The sequence below is a fragment of the Ictidomys tridecemlineatus genome, chromosome 3 (genome assembly GCF_052094955.1).
Source record: "Ictidomys tridecemlineatus isolate mIctTri1 chromosome 3, mIctTri1.hap1, whole genome shotgun sequence".
Taxonomy (NCBI): Eukaryota; Metazoa; Chordata; class Mammalia; order Rodentia; family Sciuridae; genus Ictidomys; species Ictidomys tridecemlineatus.
This window is the reverse complement of record NC_135479.1, coordinates 200,316,328-200,340,858: the sequence shown is the minus strand read 5'-3', so window position 1 is coordinate 200,340,858 and position 24,531 is coordinate 200,316,328. Positions and strand designations below refer to the sequence as shown.

At 39.3% G+C, this 24,531-nt stretch overlaps 1 protein-coding gene across 1 annotated transcript; it reads left to right on the top strand.

Moving 5' to 3' along the window:
• The first annotated feature begins 14,979 nt into the window (after positions 1 to 14,979).
• On the top strand, positions 14,980 to 24,263 carry Adamts1 (ADAM metallopeptidase with thrombospondin type 1 motif 1). Its single transcript, XM_005335392.5, has 9 exons — positions 14,980 to 16,118; positions 17,703 to 18,049; positions 18,393 to 18,525; positions 18,835 to 19,002; positions 19,447 to 19,736; positions 19,970 to 20,156; positions 20,265 to 20,437; positions 21,359 to 21,534; positions 21,929 to 24,263. The coding sequence occupies exons 1-9, from the start codon at positions 15,395 to 15,397 to the stop codon at positions 22,626 to 22,628; spliced, it is 2,898 nt and encodes a 965-aa protein (XP_005335449.1). The 5' UTR covers positions 14,980 to 15,394; the 3' UTR covers positions 22,629 to 24,263.
• Positions 24,264 to 24,531: the final 268 nt, after the last annotated feature.

Here is a 24,531-nt window from a genome sequence, read left to right as displayed (position 1 = left end):
TCAGGAGAAGTCTTAGGCAATCTTCCACAGTATTTCCTGAAATAGACTTAAAAACCTTCTAATTTTTAAATGTTTTATTGTAATTCTAAACAGAAACCCTCATTTAACAGTTTTGAAGAGTTCTAAATTACATAATTTTGGTTGCTAATAAACAACTATATTTTAAATAAAGAAATACAAATAGCTTTAAATCATGTCTCCTCCCCAATAATTCCTTCATCATAAAAATATGCACTTAAAGAAGTATGCTCTCTTCTGAATCCTTATCATGGACAAACTTTATTTTCAGATTGTTACTAATAGTCTTCATTTCATCTGATTTAAAATAAACATTTGTTGGAAAGTGAGTGAGAATTTTAAAAGTTGCAGGTGGTGAAAAGATACCATCCCTTCTCTGGAGAAGTTGACACACCAGTGGAAAAATTATGCAAGTAAGTCAACTGTTACAGAAATTTGAAGGTGATAAGATAATGATGGGTATAGTAATAAAAGTGAAAGAGAAGTTTGTTATTGCTTCAGCCTATTTATCGGTATGTTTTGGAGCAACTGGCATCATCTGGCAATTTGCCCATATGGAGTCACCTTAAGAGCAGAGGAATGTCTGGGTACAGTGCCCCATGCCTGCAATCCCAGTGACATGGGAGACTGAGGCAGGAGGAGCACAAGTTCAAGGCCAGCGTCAGCAGTTTAATGAGGCCTAAGCAACTTAATGAAACCCTATCTCAAAATAAAAAAATAAAAAGGGCTAGAGATGTGGCTTGGCCGCAGAGTTAACCCTGCATTCAATCTTTGGTACCAAAAATAAAAGTGGAGTATTGGAAACAAATAGTTTTTCAGGTACACGAAAAAATAAAGAATGCCCTAGGTTTCAAGAAGGATAAATAGAAAAGTATAAAGCATCACTGTGTGTGTGAGGAAAGTTTGTTACTGGGAGAAAAGTGTGAGAAGGGCTCATGAGAGCTGAGATCAGGTACGTCATCACAAGACATAGCGAGGAGTTCGGATTTTATCTTCTAAAGGACTAGGAGGCATTTGTTCATTGTTTTTGCAGAAAAGAAGTAAAACAAATCTGTACAACAAAGTTCCTGTTGTTGAAATTTGTGGAAGATGCAATGTGTGAAGCATGCTTATGGATTTCTTTCCCCTTAATCTCTTGTATTTCTTTATTTTGACAGCTTTTTATAGAGATTTTTTTCTATACAGTTCTATAAAATGTATGTATCATTTTAATGGAAATACAACATTTTCTCAGATTGTTTTATTGAAATATATGTCCATATACATATATTTATATAAGCTAACTATAGATTCTGTATATGTTTACAAAGTTTTATAAAGAATATAAAACATAATGCTTTGTAAATTTCTTTTAGCTGAAAGAGGTATTATAAAAAATTACCATACCTATAAATTTTCTTTGCAGGGCATTTTTTTGATACCTACCATTAAATCATACACATTTATTTAAATATACTTTAAATTGCTTGTATTGAAATATTTTTCTTTAATATGATTTAAAAGTCACAAGGAAGTTATATCTATGAGTGTATAATATGTCAAAATATATCCTACTGTCATGTATAACTAAAAAGAACAAATAAATTTTTTTTAAAAAATCACAATTAAAGTGTAAATTTTTAAATTAACTTTGTGTTTTGCTGATACATAAAAACACAGAAAGCATATATATTAATGGGGTAAGATATACTATTTTAATATGTTTTCATGGTATAATATTGAAATCAGAATAAACATAGTTATTTCCTCAGTTATTATTTCTTTCAATTAAAACTTTTAACGTTTAACCTTCTATCTTTGTGAAATGTACTGTACAGAATTTTTATCTACAGTTACCCTGCTTTACAATAGCTCACCAGAATTTCTTGCTCCTGTCTAACTAACTCAGTATCCATTAATTAACTTCTCCCCAGTTCTGACTTTCTCTTCTCTCCTTTGCCTCTGGTAACCACCATTCTACTCTCAACTTCTATTAGATAAACTTTTTTAGGTTTCACATATCAGTGAGATCATGTGGTCCATGTCTTTCTGAACCTGATTGATTTCATTTAACTTAATGATCCCTGGTTACATGTATGGTATTGGAAAGTTTAGGATTTTATTTTTTTATAGCTGAATAATATTCCATGTGACTATGCACCATATTTTCTTTAACCATTCATCAGTTGATGAACACTTACCTTTTTTCCATTTCTTGGCTATTGTGATAAGTGCTACAATGAACATGAGAGTATAGCTTTCTCTACAACATACTGACTTTATTTCTCTTGGATATACACCCAGTAATGGTATTGTTAGAAAATAGCATAGCTCTATTTTTAATTTTTTTTTAGAAACATGCATACTGCTTTCCAAAATGACAATACTAATTTATATTTTCACCAACAGTGTGCAAGTACTTCTTTTCTCTCTTTTTCACCAGCATTTGTTATCTTTAACCTTTTTGATAATAGTGGTCCTTGCTAGGGTAAGACAATATCTCATTGTGATTTTGATTTGCATTTCCCTGATGATCAGTGATGTTGAGCATATTTTATTTTTGTATACCTATTGGCCAGTATCCTTTGAAAATTGCTCATTTAGGAATACTGCCCATTTTAATTGAGTTGTTATCTTCATTAATAACCATATATTTTCAAATTAAATCCTAAATTGGATTTCTATGTTGGAGAGTGTATGAAAAAAAAATGGGCACAATCATGCACTCTTTAGAGTACTGAAAAATGGGTAGTTTTGAAGGTCAACTTGGAACTGTGTCAAAATTTCTTGATACATTTTTAAACTTTAACCTACAAATTTTAGGTTAACATTTTTAACAATACAATGTAAGGAGCACTTAGAGTATGGTAAAGCATGTATGTACCATGGTGTCCCCTGTGTGTATCGGGTTCTACAGAGAAACAAAACTGATAGGAAATTATCAAGAGATTTGTCATAAGGAAGAGGCCCACCCAACTCTGAAGACTGTCTAGTCTCCAAGACATGCAGAGTCAGTCTAGAATCTGGAGACTTAGAAAATCCACTGGTTTAGTTGCAGTTCAAATATGAAAGCCATAAAACCAGGACCACTATGAGGATGGCAGGTTTGCAACCAAGGAAGAGGTGATTCTTCCATCTAAATCCAAAGTCAGGTAAAACCCAATTACTTAGTTCAAAGTAATCAGGAAGGAGGAATTCTTTCTTATTTAGGCCTCCAGCTAATTTGAATACACTCTCCTACATTATGGTGGACAATGTGCATTACTCAGTCTACTAATTTAAATGTTAATATTAACATTAGTCCAAAAACATCTCCCAGCAATGTCAGAATAGTGCTGGACCAAATTAGACACCTGTGACCCCCGCTCAAGTTGATACATAAAATTCACCATCATAGAAATTTACTTCATCTCTAAGGACATGAACACACTGAAAGTGAATGGATAGAAGAAAACATTCCATTCAAATAAAGTAAAAAAAAAAAAAAGCAGGAATAGTCATCTTATGTTGGATAAAATAAATTTTAAATATAAAACAGTAAAAAGGGACAAAGAAGGTTTTAGTCAGATATTTTTTGCTGCTGTGACTGAAGGATCTGAACAGAACAAATGTAAAAAAGGAAAAGTTTATTTGAGGGCTCACAGTTTCAGATTCTTGGTCCACAGAAGGCTGGCTCCAACCCTCAGGGCTCAAGGTGAGGCTGAACATCATGGCCAGAGACTGTGGCAGAAGGAAGCAGCTCACAGCATGGTGATCAAGAAGCAGAGAGAGAGACTCCACTCTCCAGATAATAATATATATACCCCAAAGCCACGCCCAATTCTGACCTCAAGCCACACCCTACCACTTCTTCAGTTACCACTCAGTTAATCCCTATCAAGGATTAAATTACTGATTGGGTTAAGATTAGCACAACCCAATCAATTCTCCTCTGAACCTTGTTGCATTGTCTCACATGTGAGTTTTGGAGGACCTTCACATCCAAACCATAACATATAATGACAAAGGGGTCATTCAACAAGAGCAAAGCACAATTTTTGCAATAAAAAAATAGTATCACAGTATTGAAATATATAAAGCAGTAAACCTAAAGGCAAATAGAGATTACAATACAATAATATTGGAGATGTTATACCTTAATTTGGCAATAGATCATTGAGACCAAATATTAGCAAAGAAATAGCAGAGTTTAAATTGAACCCTAGACCAGATGGATGTAACAGATACCTACAGAACATTGTATCCAAAAGCTATGAAATGTAGATTTTTCTTATTAGCAAATGGAGCATTCTCCAGGTTATGTCATCTGAGAGGTCCCAAAACAAGTTTCAATGAACTTAAAAGATTGAAGTCACATTGGATATCTTTTCTGACCATAGTGCATTAAAAACTGGAAATCAACAACAAGAAAACTTCTGTAACTACACAAATGCATGGATATCAAACAACTTACTTTTTAACAACCAATGGATAAAGAAAAAAAATTGAGAAGAAATTTTTGAAATATTTTGAAACAAAAATAGGAATGCCACATACAAAGACCTATGGGACACACACACACACACAAAAAAAAATAACTAGTATTAAGCAGGAAGTTTATGGCAACAAACACATCAAAAAAGTAAAACATCTGAAATAAATAACTTATACTGCATCTCAAGGAGCTAAGGGGGAAAATACAAAAAACAACAACAAAAAAAAAAACCTACATTCTCTGTTTTGTCTCACAAGCCAAGTGCTGAGATCCCAGCTATGTAGAAATGACAGAGAGTGTTCATTTATTAGTTCGTTTTTATTCTTAGAAAGCCTTTTGTAGGCCATACATGGTGGCACACACCAATAAACTCAGCAACCCAGGAGGCTGAGGCAGGAGGATCAGGAGCTCAAAGCCAGCAACTTGAAGAGACCTTAAGTAACCCATCGAGACCCTGTCTTCAAATACAATACAAAAAAGGGCTGAGGATGTGGTTCAGTGGTTAAGCACTCTTAGGTTCATTCCTCAATATCAAAAAACATAAACAAAAAACAAAAAAACACCTTGTATTATTTTTCCTTTATACTTTTGGTTTGTTGCTGTGACATTGTGAATTTTCACTTTTTAAAAATTTGTAATTTTACAAAAATAGACAATAAAAACCACTTTACGTGAGCTTCCTTTGTTGTGGGTCTCCCATCATGTCTGCACTCATTCTCTCTTCCCTTGGTGCACAGGTGTTCAGAGCAGAGCTTGTGTTTAACATGTGTGTGCCAGAAGATCTCGTAATGTTCCCTTTGACTTCACCTGTTTCTTTTATTGCTCTCTAATTTCTTATGTGAAACATAAATAGCTTGTGCAGTTGCCTTGACTTTGGAAACATGCCAGTTGCTCAATAAGTAGAAGCAAGTGTCCCATTCTTCCTCTAGGTAGAAATGTTTATTTCTAATAAACATTATTTCTAATGGAAAGATATAAAATCATACCGTATATTTATCTTTCTTTAGTGTAACTTTCCCTTTTAAACTTAGCTTTCTGGCCATTTTGTATAGTAGATGTGAATTTTGTAGGTCAGTGTCTGTATAAAATAAATGCTTAATAAATGTTAGAGATGATAATGAGTCCTAGGAACATTGTTTCCACCTACCCAGAGTCTAATGCATTTATTTAAACAAACAGTAATGAAACTTAAGTCTTTATTTTCTATTTTCTGCATTAGTGAAATATTGGAAATTTGGAATCTATTTCTTCAGTAATACATATAAAAACATATATATGGTATTTTAAGTTATAGAATATACAAAACATGGCACTAAATTCTTTTGGGAAGAAAACTAACCCTTGGTACAACATGATATTCTGTAGTTCTTCTACAGATTGAATTATATAAAACAAAAGAGACATATTTACTATTATAATTCATCATTTCCCAACACTGGTAACAATAATGTCATTAGATACAGAGGTCACTAGAGGTAGGAAAAAAGCATGCTTTGCATTTCTGATGGGAACACAATTCTAATTAAGGTAAAGTTCAAGTATGGCTAATATTTTTAAGTTATCTGAGCTTCAATCACCTCATCTGTGAAACAGAAATACTAACACACCAAGATTACTTAGCTTATATATGTAAAGTATGCATGGCATACAACAAAATCCTAGAAAACCCGAATTCAAATATGACATCATGGATAATGGTTCTCCAGCCCTGCCTAGCTCTCTTGAGTGGACTAATTCTTAATTTCAGAGATGTAAGAAAAGGAGAATAAAGCCTAGCAGAGACCAGCAGACAGCCACTGCTTGAGAAAAAGAGAAGCGCAACAGAGAATGTGAGTGACACCTCCCACACACATACCCTGGATATTCCTCCCAGAGACACTCCCTAGTAGGTAGGGAGACAAAGAGAAAGATTGCTTGCATCATTGCTACTGTTATAGTTTGGATCTGGAAACTTACCCAGAGAGTTGTGTGTCTCAGACTTGGTCCCCAATAAATGGAGCCATTCATTGGCAGTTAGTGGAAATTTTATGAAGTGGGCCTATCTGGAAGAGGTTGGTCACATCAAAAATCATTAAGTGGGATGACTTCAAATTAAAAAGCCTCTTCAGGGCAAAGGAAACAATTAAGATTGACAGTTGAATCAGTGGATTCCATAAAAACAGATTGCTCCCACCCACTTGGATGAGCATCACCCAATCTGTTGAGGCTTTAAAAAGAGCAAAAGTGAGAAGAAGGAAGAATTTCTTCTTTTTTCTTCTTACTTGCCTGCTGAGTTGGAATATTGGTCTTTCCTTTTACTTGGATGGGGATTCCACTATGAACTTTGTACTTGGTCTAAAATTTTATCACGGATTTCCTGGGCCTCCCACTTTCAGGTAACAGATCATCGAACTTCTCAACCTCCATAATCACATGAGCCATAAATTCTTTATAAATTTTATATGGGGAATTGTATAAATATATAACATATATGCTATGTATATAAACATATTTACATATATCTTGTATAAATAGACATATGTGTTTATACACACACATACATACATACATATACATAATTCCTCAGTTTCTCTGGATAACCCTGACTAATACATAAGGCCAGTGTTTTTTTAGAAAACTTTATCCAGGGAATAAAGTTTTCAGGAGAAAAAGGTTCAAAAGAAAGGATTCAGAAAAATTAGGGTTCATTCAAATGTTACCATCCTATGTCTCAAGGTCCCATACTTTCTCCATTATGACCTTGATTTTGATATAAAATGACTGAAAGTTTATGCATTTTCACATTTTCAGCATAGTCCATTCTCTGGATGCAGGAGATAAAGATCATTCTCATACATGCCTTGAGTTTAGGAGTTAGAGAAAAATGTAACCTCTCCTTTTTTTCTCCAAGGCTTCCAAAGCACAAGTCGGTAATTTTTTTTCTTTTTTTAAGTTGGTGTATTATAATTACAAACAAAAGTGGACTTTGTTGCTACATATTTGTACATGCATATAACATAATTTGGTCAATTTCATTCCTGAGTACTTTTCCTTTCCCTCTCTTCCTCCCTCCCCCAGTACAAAATTTTTCTTAAATGACCATATAACAAATATTTCAGTCTTGTGTTCTATACAGTCTCTTTTGCAATTTCTCAGTTGTGACTTGTATTGCAAAAGCAGTCATTAATAATATATAAACAAGTGATTGAGACTTTGTTCCGGTAAAACCTAATTGATAAAAACAGATTGTTACCACAGTTTGCCAAGCCCTACTTCAAAGCAATTATCAAAAGCCATCCAACTACGTACTTTGGATCACTCTTTTCCTCTCTTCAGGTGCCATTCTGCTGCACAGACCTGAAGGTTATCCCACAGGACGATCAGAGAGTGATCTAGAAAGTTTTCTCACACTCATTGTTTTTTAATCCATTTACCCCAGTTAGCAGAGCCTGAGGAAAAGGCTTGGGTGCATGCTGTCCTTGTGAAGGTGGAGAGGCTGAGGGAAAGGTAAGTTTGTTTATGAAACTGGGCCTGGGAAGAGTGCGAGAAAAGAGAAGAAATCCATATAAAGGTGCACAGCCAACCAGTCACTGCTGGGACAATTTGGGCTTCATTATTTCAGAACAATCTGAAAGGACATGTATAATGGCCCTCCTTATTGTCTTAAGAGATGAAAGAGGAGCCATTTCCCACTGAGACTTTAGTCAGAGATTGCCACGAGTTAATGCCCCCAGTTGCAAATATAGGGCTGTCATCCAGAGGAGTCCCTAGGAATAAAGCATTCAATGCACAGGGGACAACTGAGGTGAAGTCCTAGTTGCAAAAGTGGTCAGGATGCAATGGCATAGTGAATGGTTGCCAAGACAATGTGGGGCAGGCCTCAGGAGGTGTCCAGCACAAGCACTCCCAACAGTTCACCCACAGGAACGTCTGAGTGGGTTTCCAGACTGATGGGGTCCTAAAAACGAGGTAGCATGGTAAAATCGCTAGGACAAAATCGCTATAAAACCAGCAACTCTACGTCAATTCATGAACAGATCTCCTTGATAAATTTGGAAAGCTCTTTTTCTTTTAACTTCCCTGCACTTTCAAAATCATTTCATTCAGTTCTTATCTGGCTTTTTACCCCACATCCCCAATAATCAGTGACTCCCCTTTATTCTACATCATTTACCATAAACAACTTCAAATTATTGAATCTTACTGAATGGAAAGACCAACCTGCCTCACTCATTTAAAAAAACGTGTGCCATTTGAAAATCATCAATAAGATATTATCAATAATAGTCACCCCACTATGCAAACAGAACAACAGAATTTTTTCTTCTGATCTAACTGTAATTTTGCACCTTTTCATAGATCTTTCATTTTCACTCTCCTCATCCTAAATGTTTGAGGTGAAGAATATGTTAAATTCTCAATCATTTAGTATACAATGTATACATGAATCTAAATATTACGCTATATTTCTTAAATTTATACTATTATTTGGGTCAATTAAAAACAAAAGCAAAGTAACCACTACATGCCAGTCTCTGATTTAACTGTTCCATAGCACTGAAGGTTTTCTCCTAAGTATATTTTTATATGCTTAGCCAGAATTCATTCACTATATTCTCCATGATCCCCTTGAGATCTCTTCCTAATTTCAAAGTCCATCATATTAATCAACCCCATTCATCCATGGATCATTGTTATATGCCAGTGTTATCTCTAATCAGGCCAGGGATTATTATATCTCCACTTCACACATGAGGAGTCTGAGGCCCAAGGATGCTCACAGAAGCCACAAAGCAAGGACTTGACAGAAGCAGAAAGTGAGAATTTAACTGGGAATTTACCTAAATCTCTACCCCCAGCTCTCTGTGTTTGTGCATGGGATAGGAATTCCTCACACACTTAGACATGGTGCTGCTCAAAGATGGATTCCAAGTCTGATGATCTCAACAACCAATCAGCAAGAGAGATATCCCACCTTCTGAGTCAATTTCACATAAATATGCTAGCTCAGACAGATATTGCAAACATTGTTGGGGTCCTTAGCTTGAAGGGTAGCCTGAGAGCTCTAAAGCAAGGGAATTTTCTGGGACAGTATTTCCAGCTGCAACCATCTTAATTCATTGACACCAGGTTGGCAAACATAATTTTCTATGGATGAAAAAGACTGAGAAGCATAAAAATTCAAGGGTGCTCAACCACCAGTGATTCTGAGATACTCCCAGTTCTATATGTCCTAGAGGATTGCCAATGAACTGCAGTAATTCATAACTCAGCTACCGATTATCCATAAGATAGAAGAAACATTGTAGAATTATAGGTACTTCTTGTAGGAAAGAGGCTTAGAAAGAATCCAATATTGCTTTTTTATCTTTGGCAAACACTACCCAAATATCTTGACAATGGATTTCCAGACTCTGCTTAAATAGCTACATGGTGTTAAGGGCAGGTGTGAGGGAGGGGGTTGCTCTAAAAATTAAAAATAGAACATCTCCTACCTGCATCAACTAATCAATAAATTGTAAGCTGGGTAGAGGAAAAAGCAGTAGAACATTTTGAAATTTCTTATTCTGTAGTCTTGTATGCCTCCTGCTGGCTGAAATTGTTGCTTCTAATGATTGTGTATTAAAGTAAAAATACTATGCTAATATTAATTCACTCTAAGTGTTAAAACATCTTGACAATATGATTTTCAATTCACATGACATCTGGAAGTCATGTGTATTTGGGATCTTCAAATGTTGCATGAAGTACACATTTTTCAAGTACTATTTTAAATTTTATCTTTTGTCACCACCTGGTGGTAGAATATTTTCTCACTTTCCTTATTTTCACTTTGTTTTTGTTGTTGCTAAGGAAAATCTTTAAACCAGGAATACCAGGTAACTTCAGAGTTGATAGACAAGAATTGATGCATACTAAACAGTGCACAAAATGAGTATCTTCTGAATGAATAAGTGAATGAGTTTAATCTCAGTTTTAGTGGATTGCAATGTTTGATTTTTTGCAATGTATGATTTTTTTTTTCATTTCAACTGCATGGAGCTCTCAAATGTGATAAAATAGGCGTGTGTACTTTTGTCAGAGGTAGTTTTCTTTTTTTGTATAGTTAATTTTTGGTATAAACTCATAGAGCCACATAATTAAAAAGCAGTTGGTTACTTCCATAGTTAACTAAAGTGTTTTTATTATTTTTTTAAAATTATATATACATATATACATATATATACACACACACATATTTTATCTTGTACTATTCTAAAAATATTTTATGTAATCCCAAGAAGGTAAGAGAAAACTTCATAGAAGTTTTTTATATATGACTGAAGATTTGTAAAACCTTTGGAAATTCCTGACTTGAACTATTAAGAAAACCATGTTGCACATCATTTGTTGTAGATCATCGCCACCTTGTGGGCTGAGAAAGAGGTACTAAAGGCTGTGAGTCTTAAGGTGGAATTTTTTAATTGCTAGAAAATTCATATTAATAATTAAAGTGAAATTTAATAATTGGAAACAAAATCAGTCATAAGTGTGAAAAAACTCGCTTACAAGCTATTACGTAGATTAAAATACCAAGAGGTATTTCATTAAAATTTTGGATCAGGGCCATTTATTTCTAAGCTCCCAATTTTACTCTGCTCTATCATGTTAGGCAAGTTGCTTAACCCTTTTGAGGCTCAACTTCACATCTTTTAAACAAAGGGAATGGCTTATTCAGATCATGCAGTTCTTAGTTCTACAAATTAATGATTTGGGGTTTATATAAATATTTTAGTTCTAATGCAATTTACAACAAATTTTCTGTCTTCAATATTTGTCATAGTTCTGAAAATGTAACCTGCTAAAAATAGATGTTTTGTGTCTACTTTCTCAATTGCAATCAAATAATTTTCAACAAATAACCATTTGTCCACTAATGCTTCATTAACGTATGTTCCCTAAAGCAGTCCTAATGTCAAATACCTTTCCTACTTCTAACTGGTAAATCCTATGGTATGAAAATGTGAATAAAAAATCTTCCATGGTTATAAAATATGCACATTAGTAGTTTCTATACACATGTTCACACTAAAACTATTCTAGTAGCTCACATACATTACCAGATTTTCCCATTTGATGGCTGCTTGTTGAATACTTGCTTTGCTATAGAATTATGGAGCATTGTTTCTGTTATAAATGAATCACTGAAACAATACAAACATATAAGGATTAAACAGACATTAATATTTTCTTTCACTTCAAAAGTCATGATACTTTTCTATTTTTTTCAGAAAGTGCCTTTGTGCAGAAAGGACAAAATGTTTTAAAAGGTCAAATCACTCATTGTGAGAAGTTTTACATTAAATGTTTGAACTATTATTAGGTCATCCTGACAAATAATAAAAATGGTTAAAGTCAATAGAACTTTAACATATTAGAACATATTAAGATTCATGTGTATACAAGGCCATATGTATTTTATAAAAACAAAAGCAAAAATATGGGGAAGACGGATTGTAACAATATGTGATCTTCTAGGTGCACATTCAAATCAAGGAGCAAAAAACTGTATAAAGATGGAAGAGTGAACTTATACAAGGACTAACTATTGGGCAACATTCTTATTAGTCCCATGAACAAATTCACATTTTGCTTATAAGTAAGTATAATATCGTGTGTATATATTTACACAATACTACATACACTTGAAGAGTGCTGGTCTTTAAAAAAAAGTAAGCGGATTAGATGTTCTTCTGAGCATGGAGTTTTTCAGTTTAGTAACTGGCAACTCCTACATTCATGTCTCTGTTGAAGCGATTAAAAAAGAATCATTTCCCAGAACTACAGGTGCACAACAGATTGGAGTCATTATGCAAAAGAACAGAAATCTGGAGAGTAACCCAAAGAATAAAAAAGCCATGTTCCTGGCAATCCTTTAGCCTTGAACTCACTGTGTTTTTTTTTTCTTTCTATCAGCTCTATTTGGATATACAACATGAAATATGAAAAAATTATAATGGATTTGAAATAACCCATTCAAGATTAGAAAGGTATGCCTTGAATTAAACAAATTTCCAATAAGAACACACAGGAGACAGAAACAAACCAAAGGCCAAACTTGCACTAATGTATTTTAAAAGCTGAAGCATATATGTAAGGGCAGTTGACAGGCTGGAATACATTACACAATTTTTATTTAAAGTTACACATTTTCTGCTTCTTCTTAATTTCCCTTTCTGCCACAATTCAAGGGAATCACACTTACCGTCCCAGACCTGGAAAGTCTTTTGGTTCCCCAGGGCCACCTCAAGTATCTGAAATCTCTATCTCAAAGCCAGTGTGAAGCTCCAAGTACTGGTTACCATATGCATTCTGAGCCCTCTTGCAAGCTAGAGATTTGAAACTGTGTTGATGACTTTGCCATCATGTTTTCATAATTCTGTAGAAATAAGTCTAAGATAACTTTCTTCCAATGTCCTCTCCAATCTCTAAACTTTCTAGTAGTTAGAAAGAAGGAACAAATGAAATAAAATGAGATCATAAAAAATAGAATGCAAAAGAGGGAAATGTAAAAGAATGTCTGCAAGCCAAACTAGGGAGCAGAGATGTTCCATGTTTGAGAAAGGCCTCTTGTGAGGAATAGGGGAATAATCTTCTTAGTTCAAAGATGAAGAGAAAGAGTTTGACTGGACAATATAGAACCAAATGGCCACTCATGATACATGAGTGTGAAAGTCAATATTAAGTACATGAGTGAGAAATCCAATATGATACAAGACGGATTGCTGCAAGATTCAAGAAGGTATCTCAAACACAACATCAAAATGATAGGTGGTGGAAACGTGGAAGAGGAAGTAACAAACAAAACTGGTAACCCAGAATGTGCTCTTAAAATATGTTTTCGAGTTAATCATTCAACTTTTAACTATGAGTTCGAGCTGAAGAAACCAAAATTACAGTTAAGACCACCCATTCTGGAAGGCCTGAGGACCAGGGGGTGTTATGGAACCCTTGAAGGGCAAAGTGTTTTGCTTCTGTCTGTCATTCTTTCTCTTTTGATGGTTCCTGAAGCGAAATTTTTGTTTTTGTTTTTGTTGTTCAAGTAAGCAATCTAGAAGGCTTAAGAGAAAAGGTGTTGGTAAGAGTCCTAAAAGAAAACTTTGAGGGACCAATGAGAGGACTCCAGGGAGTGCTTCTGACTGAGGCCAACTGGAGTTGGAAAGATCTGGGGAGGAGCAAGGCAAAGCCGAGAGCAACTGGGAGCCTACGGAGGGACTGGGTGGGGGTGGGGCGGCGAGACCCGAGAGAGACCGAGAAGGGCGAGGAAGTGGTAGAAAGCGAGTGTGAGGGACGAGAGTCTGCCCCGGGCTTTGGCGTTCTCACCATTGTCCCAGTGGCTTTCCGCCTGTGAGCGCATTGTGAAACAGTTCCTTCCTTTGAAGCACTGAGCCCCTCCCTTTTCGATGGAAGAGCCGCTCAGCTTTTTCTTAGGGACCTGGGGGTGGAAAGGCTCAGCTTTGTCGCTTTCGTAACACGGACGCCTGCTTTTCCCTTCCCACTAGGAAGAGGAGGGCGGGGTGGGGAAGGAAATCCATTTCCTCTTTTCTCCACGACATATTTTCTATCCTCCGCGATCGCCGCTGCCCCTGAATAGCAAAGTGGGGTTCCTTAATTGTTCTGCTCATCTCGCCTACGGCCTGCAGCAGCTGCACTTAGGTGGGCGACCCGCGGGACTTACTTTCTCGAATGAAGAAGAGAAAACCCAATTCCTTCCATGGGCTCTAGGAAATGAACCCCGTTCCAGATCAGCTCTTAAGGAAATGGGAACACGGGTCCCCACAAAAAGTTCTTATGTGGCGCGGGGCCGGGGAGAGGGAAGAGAGTAAAGGTCAATGCAGACCCATTTTACAATCCTGAGTCTAGGATGTGCCCCCAGACCGTTTGTACAGGGCGGACGCAAAGCCAACACCAACCAAGCTTTCCCTAAGAAAAGTTGGGGCAAAGAGAGCTTTGCAGCAAAGGAGCTCCTGGCAGCCTAGGGAGACGGAGAGGTGGGCAGGCTATTCTTTCTAGAAAGGGCGGCCCATCTTCCAGACTGGGGAAGAAAGGGCTATGCAGGCAGAGAGGGAAACTTAGGGGCCACTCCAGAGAAGGGAAATTTTGGTAAAGGGACCCAACTATCCACCCTGAACCTCCCTCCTGGGAGCTGCAGCCCAGAGGGTATACTGAGTACCCCACAAAGGAGAAGGCAGGGTGGTCCAGGAAGTCTGCGGGGAAGAGGCGTGGTGGAAGGGAGAATTTTTTCCCCCCTGAGTGGCCCAGGCTGTACAAAGTGCTGGTCACAGTGCCGTTCTGCGTCTTCCGCCCCCTAGATTGACGAGCACTGGCACGAAGCCAGCGCGGAGGCTGCCCCCTCCCCCCCGGGGGCCCGCGGCGCTGAGCGCGGTTTAGCACCGACTGAGCTCAGGGGGCGGTGTCTTTGGGATGGAAAGGCGGCCAAGATGGAGGAGGGGCTCATTCCAGGGCTATAAAGGGGCGGTCCGGGCTGCACAGTTCTTGCACTCGCTGGAAGCCGCTACGAGCCAAGCGCTTATTGCGAAGCTAGAGCGCACAGTCGGGCGGAGAGGGCAAGAGTCCTGCTCAGAGTGAGCAGTACTAGGCGGAGGACGAAGGGTAGCGCAAGGCACCGATCCTCGAGTTGCCCCCAGCCCCGGAGGTGCCCTAGAGCGCTTCTTTTTCCCTCAGCGGCCACTCCATAGCGCCCACCGTGCGGTGCCTCCAACTCTGCGCTGGAAGAAAACCTTCCCGCGCGCCGGCAGAATCTCGGCGCCTTCTAAGTGACTGGGAGGTTCGGCTGTAGCCGGTTCTCCGCTAACTTTCAAAGAATAATAGTAAACTTTGACAATCCGGAGAAAGCCAGCTCAGCTCCCCCTCCTTCAGAGTGCCGCGTCTCCCAGAGCTCTGATGCAAAGATCAGTCCCTGTGGAGTCCCGAAGGCACAGGCTGGTCGGCGATATGGGGTACGCTGAGCGAGCGCCACGTTCTTGGAGCTTTCAGCCTGCACCCACGCTGCTGCTGCTCGCGGCGGCTGCAGTGCTGTTTATAGTGCCCGGCGCGCATGGGCGCCCCGCGGAGGAGGACGAAGAGCTGGTGCTGCCAGCCCTGGAGCGCGCCGAAGGACGCGAGACCACGCGCCTCCGCCTAGACGCGTTTGGCCAGCGGCTGCACCTGAAGCTGCAGCCCGACCGCGGCTTCTTGGCGCCAGGCTTCACACTCCAGACTGTGGGGCGCAAACCCGCGCCTGAGGCGCAGCGTCTGGACCCCGCCGGCGACCTAGCACACTGCTTCTACTCTGGCACCGTTAATGGTGACCCCAGCTCGGCCGCAGCCCTCAGCCTCTGCGAGGGCGTGCGTGGCGCCTTCTACCTGCAAGGCGAGGAGTTCTTCATCCAGCCGGCACCCGCAGCTGCCACTGAGCGCCTCGCCCCCGCCGCCGCCGAGGAGGAGCCGATCGAGCGGCCTCAGTTCCATCTCCTGCGGCGGAGGCGGCGGGGCGGTGGTGGCGCCAAGTGTGGAGTCATGGACGATGAGACCCTGCCCGCGAGGGGTGCAGAACATGAGGGAGAAGACCTTGGAACGCAGTGGCCTCAGCGGGACCCGGAGCCGCAACACGTGGGACAGCCAACAGGTAGAAAAGTTTTCCCTACTTGGTTCTCCATTCATTCCCCTCTCCCCATTTTCTCTAGGCAACGTGACTTGGTAGACTCCTACTTGCAGTCAGGAGAATGTGCCTGCAGACAAGACGGAGACCTGGAATGATTTTTGAGGTTAATGTTGGTGAGCCTAAGACTGAGTTAATAAAATCCTACGTTTAGAACATTTAATTCCATTTAATTCTACCGAATAATGAACAACGAAGAAAGAACAGACAAATCTGGCAGACTTAGGCAAAATTTTTGGCAGACTTAGGCAAAACGTTTCAATTGAGAAGGGAGCGTTTAACCTGACTTCTACACGTTGGTTAAGTGTGCATTTGTGACTTCTTACCTTTAATTTCTTTTTAACGATTCTATGTGTGCTCTTTGACTGGGTTGCAGCTTCGCGCTGTTTTGTAACTGCTGTTTTTGCATGCTCTCGGTCGGCGCTCAGAAGAGGGCGGAGACCGAGAGGGTAGAAGAGCGACGGTGACCTCAGTGCTTATGAGTCTGGGCGACTGCGCTACTGCGTTATCTATTCTGTGGGCTTCTGTTCCCTTCCCCCTCTTTAAAGTCTGACCCTGGACGGCTGGCGGCAACGGGGCCGCTCTGCAGAACCTGCTTGGGAGGTCTTTGCGCAGCTTGCCCCGCCTCCCAGCGCCTCCTACTCGCCTTCCGATTTGCGCTCCCTCTCGTGGCCATAATCCTACTCTAGCACTGTTGAGTGTTAGTGGCCGCCTAGCTTCCAGTCTTCTCCTGAGTCTCTGTGTGCAGTGCTTATTATCCAGTTTTTTCCACTTTATCACCCCGATGTCTTTATTCCTTAAGTTTTTCCACGTGTCTTCATTTTGAATTTCCCTTTTGCGTTTGCTCTTATGTTCCTGGGAGGAGTTACGCGGTCATAGCCCAGTTTAGGACCTGCCGGCGAGATGGCTCTCAGTGTGTAGTCCGAGGGCTCTTTTCCAAATGATGAACGGTGGTTTGAGGCAGAAACTTATTTCTCTGGGGCAATGAGAATGGGGCATCAGGCTGCTGGGCAGAGTGGGTGGTCCTTGTGCCGGAATTGGCAAACGCATAACACCCAAGGGACCCCTGGAATGAGAAAGCTGAGCAATGCAGGCTGAGATTCCTTAGGCCCAGCCCCTTGGCAGCAGCCCCAGCCCTGCCCTAGGCTTTCCACGTGGAGCCCGATGATCTCATTCAGGATTTGAGTCCTGGCCTCAAGAGTGAAAGAGTGACTCAGGGCGCTCTGCCTGCTGCCCTTGCTCCAAGTTTTTACTACAGCTGAGTAGGGTGATGTGACTTCAAAGGAACAAAAGAAACCATGCTCTCTTACACATGAAAACAGCCAAATCACTCCAAGGAGTACACAGTCTTTTTTATTTAAAGCAAAAGAGAAAAAAAAAAACTTTAAAAATAATATTTTCAATAAAAACGTGCAAATATTTTTGTTATTGTTTTCTAAGTATATTTGAGTTTTATTTGCTTTGACTAGTTAGGCTTTCCTTATATACTCAAGGAAGGTAACTATTCTTGGAGAGACTGCCCACAAGCAAACTGTTTTTGTTTCTTTACAGGAACTGGAAGCATAAGAAAGAAGCGATTTGTGTCCAGCCCCCGCTATGTGGAAACCATGCTTGTGGCCGACCAGTCAATGGCAGAGTTCCACGGCAGTGACCTAAAGCATTACCTTCTCACCTTGTTCTCCGTGGCAGCCAGGTTGTACAAATACCCTAGCATTCGAAATTCCATCAGCCTCGTGGTGGTGAAGATTTTAGTTATCTATGAGGAGCAGAAGGGGCCAGAAGTGACCTCCAATGCTGCACTCACTTTGCGGAACTTCTGCAACTGGCAAAAACAACACAATCCTCCCAGTGACCGGGATGCAGAACACTATGACACAGCGATTCTTTTTACCAGAGAGGTGAGAAGGAGATAATGTCGATGATCATATTGTCCACTCAGGAATCAGCATAATACCAACTGAATAAAAATATTTCAATGATATTTTTTCACTTACTTTTTTAAATTGGTTAGCATGGTCCATCTTGCTTATTTTCAGCTGTAATCTTAATGTCTCAAGTTTTACATTATTCAGTTTTTAAAAACATTAGGACAGGTTTTGATTAGAGTCACATAAAGTCTTTAGCTAAACAATAATGAATGTAAATGCTCCCAAATGTAGATAAAGACACACCTTGCTAGAAACTAAAATGCAAAGGTTCCTATTGTTCATGTTAATAAAGACTGATCTTTACTCCTTATAGGACTTATGTGGGACTCAGACATGTGATACTCTTGGAATAGCTGATGTTGGAACTGTGTGTGATCCCAGCAGAAGCTGCTCGGTCATAGAAGATGATGGTTTACAAGCTGCTTTCACCACAGCCCATGAATTAGGTAAGTCTGTTTCAGAGTATAAATTAAAGCCCAATTAATGAATTCAAACTGATGAAACAATATATTGATTTGAGAGGAGAGTCTGCAGATTATATTGCTATTATAGTATGAACTATGTATATATGGAACTTGACATTTCTGTACACCAGGTAAAAAAAAAAATAGACATTGTCTCCAAAATAAATTATCTCCTAAATAGACTTCTTCCTGTAGAAATGTGACTTGGAGACCAATGAATTTCTGTCAGGAGAAAAAAAGTATTATTGCAAGTGATCTGTATTTCAATTTGGGTTTTGGATTGCTTCCTAGGCCACGTGTTGAACATGCTTCATGATGATTCAAAGCAGTGTGCCAGCCTTAACGCTGGGAACCAGGGTTCCCACATGATGGCCTCAATGCTCTCCAATTTGGATCACAGCCATCCTTGGTCTCCCTGCAGTGCCTACATGATCACATCATTTCTGGATAATGGTCATGGTAAGATACTTTAGCTGCTCTCTTTAGAAAACATCCCAACTTTCATATATAGAGTTCTAATTAACCAAGCTCTTTTTAATTTTTTTTTTTTTGTATTTTCAAAATTACATTTTACTGTCAAGCTCATAGATATTCAGATCTTAATTCCTGATAAAAGATAATGTTTCTGGCTGAGTAGCTCCTAGAGACCATTCATTCATATTTTAACAGAATAATAACTTCCTGTCATTGATAATCCAGAAATCCCCTATGAAACATAATATCTTAGTGACAATATAAATCTCTCTGGCATTTTCCCCCAAAGCTCTGCATATTAGATTACTTTGCTGTGTATTAATTCATATGATGAATATTTTGAGAAACCATGATCTACACTTTGCATTATATCTTTAACTACTCATTAATAATGTGTTTTTGTTTTTTTGTTTGTTGTTTTTTCTGTAGGGGAATGTTTGATGGACAAGCCCCAGAATCCCATACGGTTACCATCTGATCTCCCTGGCACCTTGTATGATGTAAACCGGCAGTGCCAGTTTATGTTCGGGGAGGAGTCCAAACACTGCCCAGACCCAGCCAGCACGTGTGCCACCTTGTGGTGCAATGTCAACTCGCCCTCTGGTGTGCTGATGTGCCAAACCAAGCACTTCCCCTGGGCGGATGGCACCAGCTGTGGGGAAGGGAAATGGTGTATCAACAGCAAGTGTGTGAACAAGACCGACAAGAAGCATTTTGATGTGAGTTTTTTCCCCCAGAACATATTTACATCCCTTTAAAATTCAGAAGTGAAAAAGCAAAGTGATGTTAAAAGATTTCTTGCCAAGATAAATACCCTAATCTGTGGGAATTCCTCCAGTGGGAATGCAGGATAGCTTATTTTTGGAATTCAGTCTTTTTCTCATATTTTTTCTTTTATTTCCTAAAATGGTCTCTTTGGAGAATTCTGACACTGATTTGTGTTGCCCTTTAGGCCCCTGTTCATGGAAGCTGGGGATCCTGGGGATCCTGGGGAGATTGTTCGAGAACTTGCGGCGGAGGAGTTCAGTATACAATAAGAGAATGTGACAACCCAGTCCCAAAGAATGGAGGGAAGTACTGTGAAGGCAAACGGGTGCGCTACAGGTCCTGTAACGTGGAGGACTGTCCAGACAACAATGGTGAGCAGCAGTGAGCTTACGATTTCAGAAATGGGGTAAATAAGATGAGTACACAAACAGCAGTTCAAGGCCAGAAACTGATAATGTGTCATGTCATTCTTTTTCCAGGAAAAACCTTTAGGGAGGAACAGTGTGAGGCACACAATGAGTTTTCAAAAGCCTTTGGGAGCGGGCCTGTGGTGGAGTGGACCCCCAAGTATGCTGGTGTCTCACCAAAGGACAGGTGCAAGCTCATTTGTCAAGCCAAAGGGATCGGCTACTTCTTTGTTTTACAGCCCAAGGTAGATACTTTCACATTATTGTTTTCCCCATCCAAGGTCTTGGCTTGTTACTTTTTTTTTTTTCATGCATCCTTTGACTTGCGTTCTTTACTTTAAAAGAAGTCTAAATTCAGACTTCTTTTCTTCCAAATGCATTAGCAACTGCCTGCTTTGAGCTTATTATTGCTTCCAGTTATGAATGAAACTCAAATTCTGCACTTGAAATTCTGGCAATTGCTTAGCATTAGTCCTTTTCTGTACCAGGAAAACCCTTTGAAAATCAAGAGCTTCTTTGTATAACTAGGTTTCACCTGTAACTGTGGTTAAATATATTATATATTAACACAACAACTAGTAATTTGGGACAATAGTTTAGGCATGATCCAAAGAAGTTGTCACTGAGTAACTAGCAGTAACATATGGAAACATTAAAATGGAAGTCTGAGCATTGATAATTTGTATGTTTGAGCACATATACTGAACAAGAAGCATCCTTTCTCTTGTGGTTTGGCTACGGGGTTAAATCTGGTTCAAAAGTAAAAAATAGAATTTAATTCAGTTGAGATTGTCATTAGTATTGTAAGCTATGAAAATATTCCCAAGTAGCTGATTCAACATTCAGTGAACCACTTATGAAGCACTGTCTATTGTCAGATATTACTTTAGACACTAAGAATACAGGAGTAAAGAAATTGACCTGCACAGAGCTTCATTGATCTTAGCTGTAGGGAAGATAGGCCAATAAACAGATAATCAGAAAATTTATGATTTCCTCAGATGCTTATAACAACTCACTGAAAGAAAGCCAAAGAAAAGGAAACATGACATGTATGAAAAATATTACTTTAATAAGTGTAGTCAAGAAAAATGTTCACAGTTACCATAGCACAGGTTCCTTCTCTTCTGATGAGTAACACTGGACATATGACCTCCTTGTTTCAGGTTGTAGATGGTACTCCATGTAGTCCAGATTCCACTTCTGTGTGTGTGCAAGGACAGTGTGTAAAAGCTGGTTGTGATCACATCATAGACTCCAAAAAGAAGTTCGACAAATGTGGTATTTGTGGAGGAAATGGATCTACATGCAAGAAAATATCAGGATCCATTGCTAGTGCAAAGTAAGTTTTAAAATACGTCTCTCAGATACCTCATAATTTAAATGTACTGTTTCATGGCAGTGGGGAAATTTGATTAGAAATTATTAAATTAGATTAGATTAGATTAGATTCCAATTAGATTGGAAATTATTCCAATCAGGGCTGGGCACAGTAGTGCATGTGTGTAATCCCAGCAGCTTGGGAGGCTGAGGCAGGAGGATCTCAAGCTCAAAGCCAGCTTCAACAATGGCAAGGAGCTAAGTAACTCAGTGAAACTTGTCTCTGAATAAAATACAAAATAGGGTTGGGAATGTGGCTCAACAGCCAAGTGCACCTGAGTTCAATCCTCAGTGGAAATGATTCCAATCAATTAGTCGATGAATGAGAGACTGACCTCTATTTTTCTTGCCTGCAGACCTGGGTATCATGATGTTGTCACAATTCCAAGTGGAGCCACAAACATTGATGTGAAACACCGGAATCAGAGGGGATCCAGAAACAATGGTAGTTTTCTTGCCATCAAAGTTGCTGATGGCACGTATATTCTGAATGGTGACTTCACTTTGTCCACTTTAGAGCAAGATATTACATACAAAGGTATGGTCTTATGGTATAGTGGCTCCTCCGCAGCGCTGGAAAGAATCCGCAGCTTTAGCCCACTCAAAGAGCCCTTAACCATCCAGGTTCTTACTGTGGGCAATGCTCTCCGACCCAAAATTAAATACACCTACTTCGTGAAGAAGAAGAAGGAATCTTTCAATGCTATCCCTACTTTTTCAGAATGGGTCATTGGAGAGTGGGGTGAATGCTCTAAGTCATGTGGATTGGGTTTGCAGAGAAGACTGGTGGAATGTCGGGACATTAACGGGCAGCCTGCATCTGAGTGTGCGAAGGAGGTGAAACCAGAAAGCACCCGACCTTGTGCAGACCTGCCTTGCCCACACTGGCAGCTGGGAGAATGGTCACCATGTTCCAAGACTTGTGGGAAGGGTTACAAAAAGAGAACCTTGAAGTGCCTGTCCCATGATGGGGGAGTGTTGTCTCATGAGAATTGCGATCCTTCAAAGAAACCTAAGCATTACATAGATTTTTGCACGATAGCAGAATGCAGTTAAGCAGGGTCAGTTTTGAGGAAAAGGCAGTGTGGAAGGACTGACGCACCGAATAAGAATGCTGGAGGGATTCAGTGTATCTTGCCAATAGCCAGTGAGGTGTGTCAATCGGGGGAGTGTGGAGGTAAATAGGAGTTAGATCGTGAGAATATCCTGCCAGTTACAAATCTGATAGGCTAGTTAATGAGGATTATTAACCTGTGAGCAATGATATAGCATGAAAAGCCCCAGGGCATTATTATTATTATTTCTTTTGTTACATCTATCACAAAAACAATTGTCAAAATAAGCCAATATTTTTATATTGCAAGCCCTGCTTCCTGGTACTGATTAAATTCTTTGTACCATGCAAGTTGGTAATGAAAAGCAGAAGAAAGATGAAATTTTGTTTAAAACATGGCTTACTTTACCTCACTAACAAAAGGGGAAGAAAGGAGTACAAAGAGGTTATCTGATCAGCAGTCCTTATGGCCACTATAGTATCAGAGAATGTTTATGCATCTTTTCCATCAAGAGTGAAGAGTTCAGATTGTCCAACATGAGAGAAAGGCTCATAGCTCCTTCTCTAACGCCTTGTACCATCTCAGTCTTTATCTGTGTCATTCACATAAATGCATGTATTTCTAAGAGTGCATCAAGTCTACAAGGCCAAGAAAAGCAGCAGAGTACGAGGTGCTGATAAAAACTCAAGGTGACATGATGAGTTTGGTACTTCTGGTCTACCTTCCTCCTTATGTAAGCCGACTGTGGGAATGTGGATGTGGAAAAGTGAATTGTGTCTTAAGAAGTCAGTGAGACCACACAAAAGGATGTAATGCCAGAGCAAGAATGGAGCACATAGAACAGTGTCCCCTGGGCTTAGGGACATTGAGATCACTTGTCTCATGGTGAGGAGGCTGCTGAGGGGTAGCGGGTCCATCCCGGCAGCTGGTCCAACAGTCGTATCCTGGTGAATGTCTGTTCAGCTCTTCTACAGAGAGATAATATGACTTTTTCCATATGTATATAGTAAAGTGTGTTACTATAAATTATATATGTACTTTATAAGTATTGGTTTGTGTGTCCCTTCTAAGAAGGGCTACAGTTTGTAATAAATGCCTATAATAACATATTTATTTTTATACATTTATTTCTAATGATAAAACTTTTAAGTTATATCGCTTTTGTTAAAGTGCATATAAAAATAGAGTATTTATACAATATATGTTACTAGAAATAATAAAAGAACACTTTTGGATATGTGTGTTTATTTTCTGAAGTGGAAAATGACTGTTTTCTGACATGGCAGGAGATCTGAGACAAACATTGACTCTGAAGACAATTTTTTTCTTACATTCTTTGGAAATAAGATTGAGTTCTAATGACATATTTTATGTATCTTTGGTTTATGGTAGTGCTGATAATAACGGAATTTATTGTATCTTTAGTGATAGATAAATTTGCTACTCATGTTTCTAATAATATACACCAGTGGTTGGCAAACCTCTGTAAAATGCCGGATAGTAAGTATTTATGGCTTTATGAGCTGTACCATCTCTGTTACAAAGCAGTGCTATTGTAGGCATGAAAGCAGCCATAAATAATATGTAAATGAATGGGCATGGCTGTGTCCTAATAAAAATTTATTTACAAAAACAAGTGGTGGGCCAGGTTTGTTCTGTGGGATGAGATGGCCAACCTCTGATGTATATCAGAAATTAAATCGGAAAAGGTTGGGGTTCTGGACCCATTTGGGATTTTGATCTCTTCCTCAGTTATATCACATATGTGAAACTATGGGAAAGTATTTCAACTAGTGAGTAGAAAATAATAAATCATAAGTTGCACTTGGACATGCACGATGGGCCAAGCTCTGCAAAGTTTTGTTTGCTTATCAGGAATACCTGAGGTGTTTTGGAGACGTTGG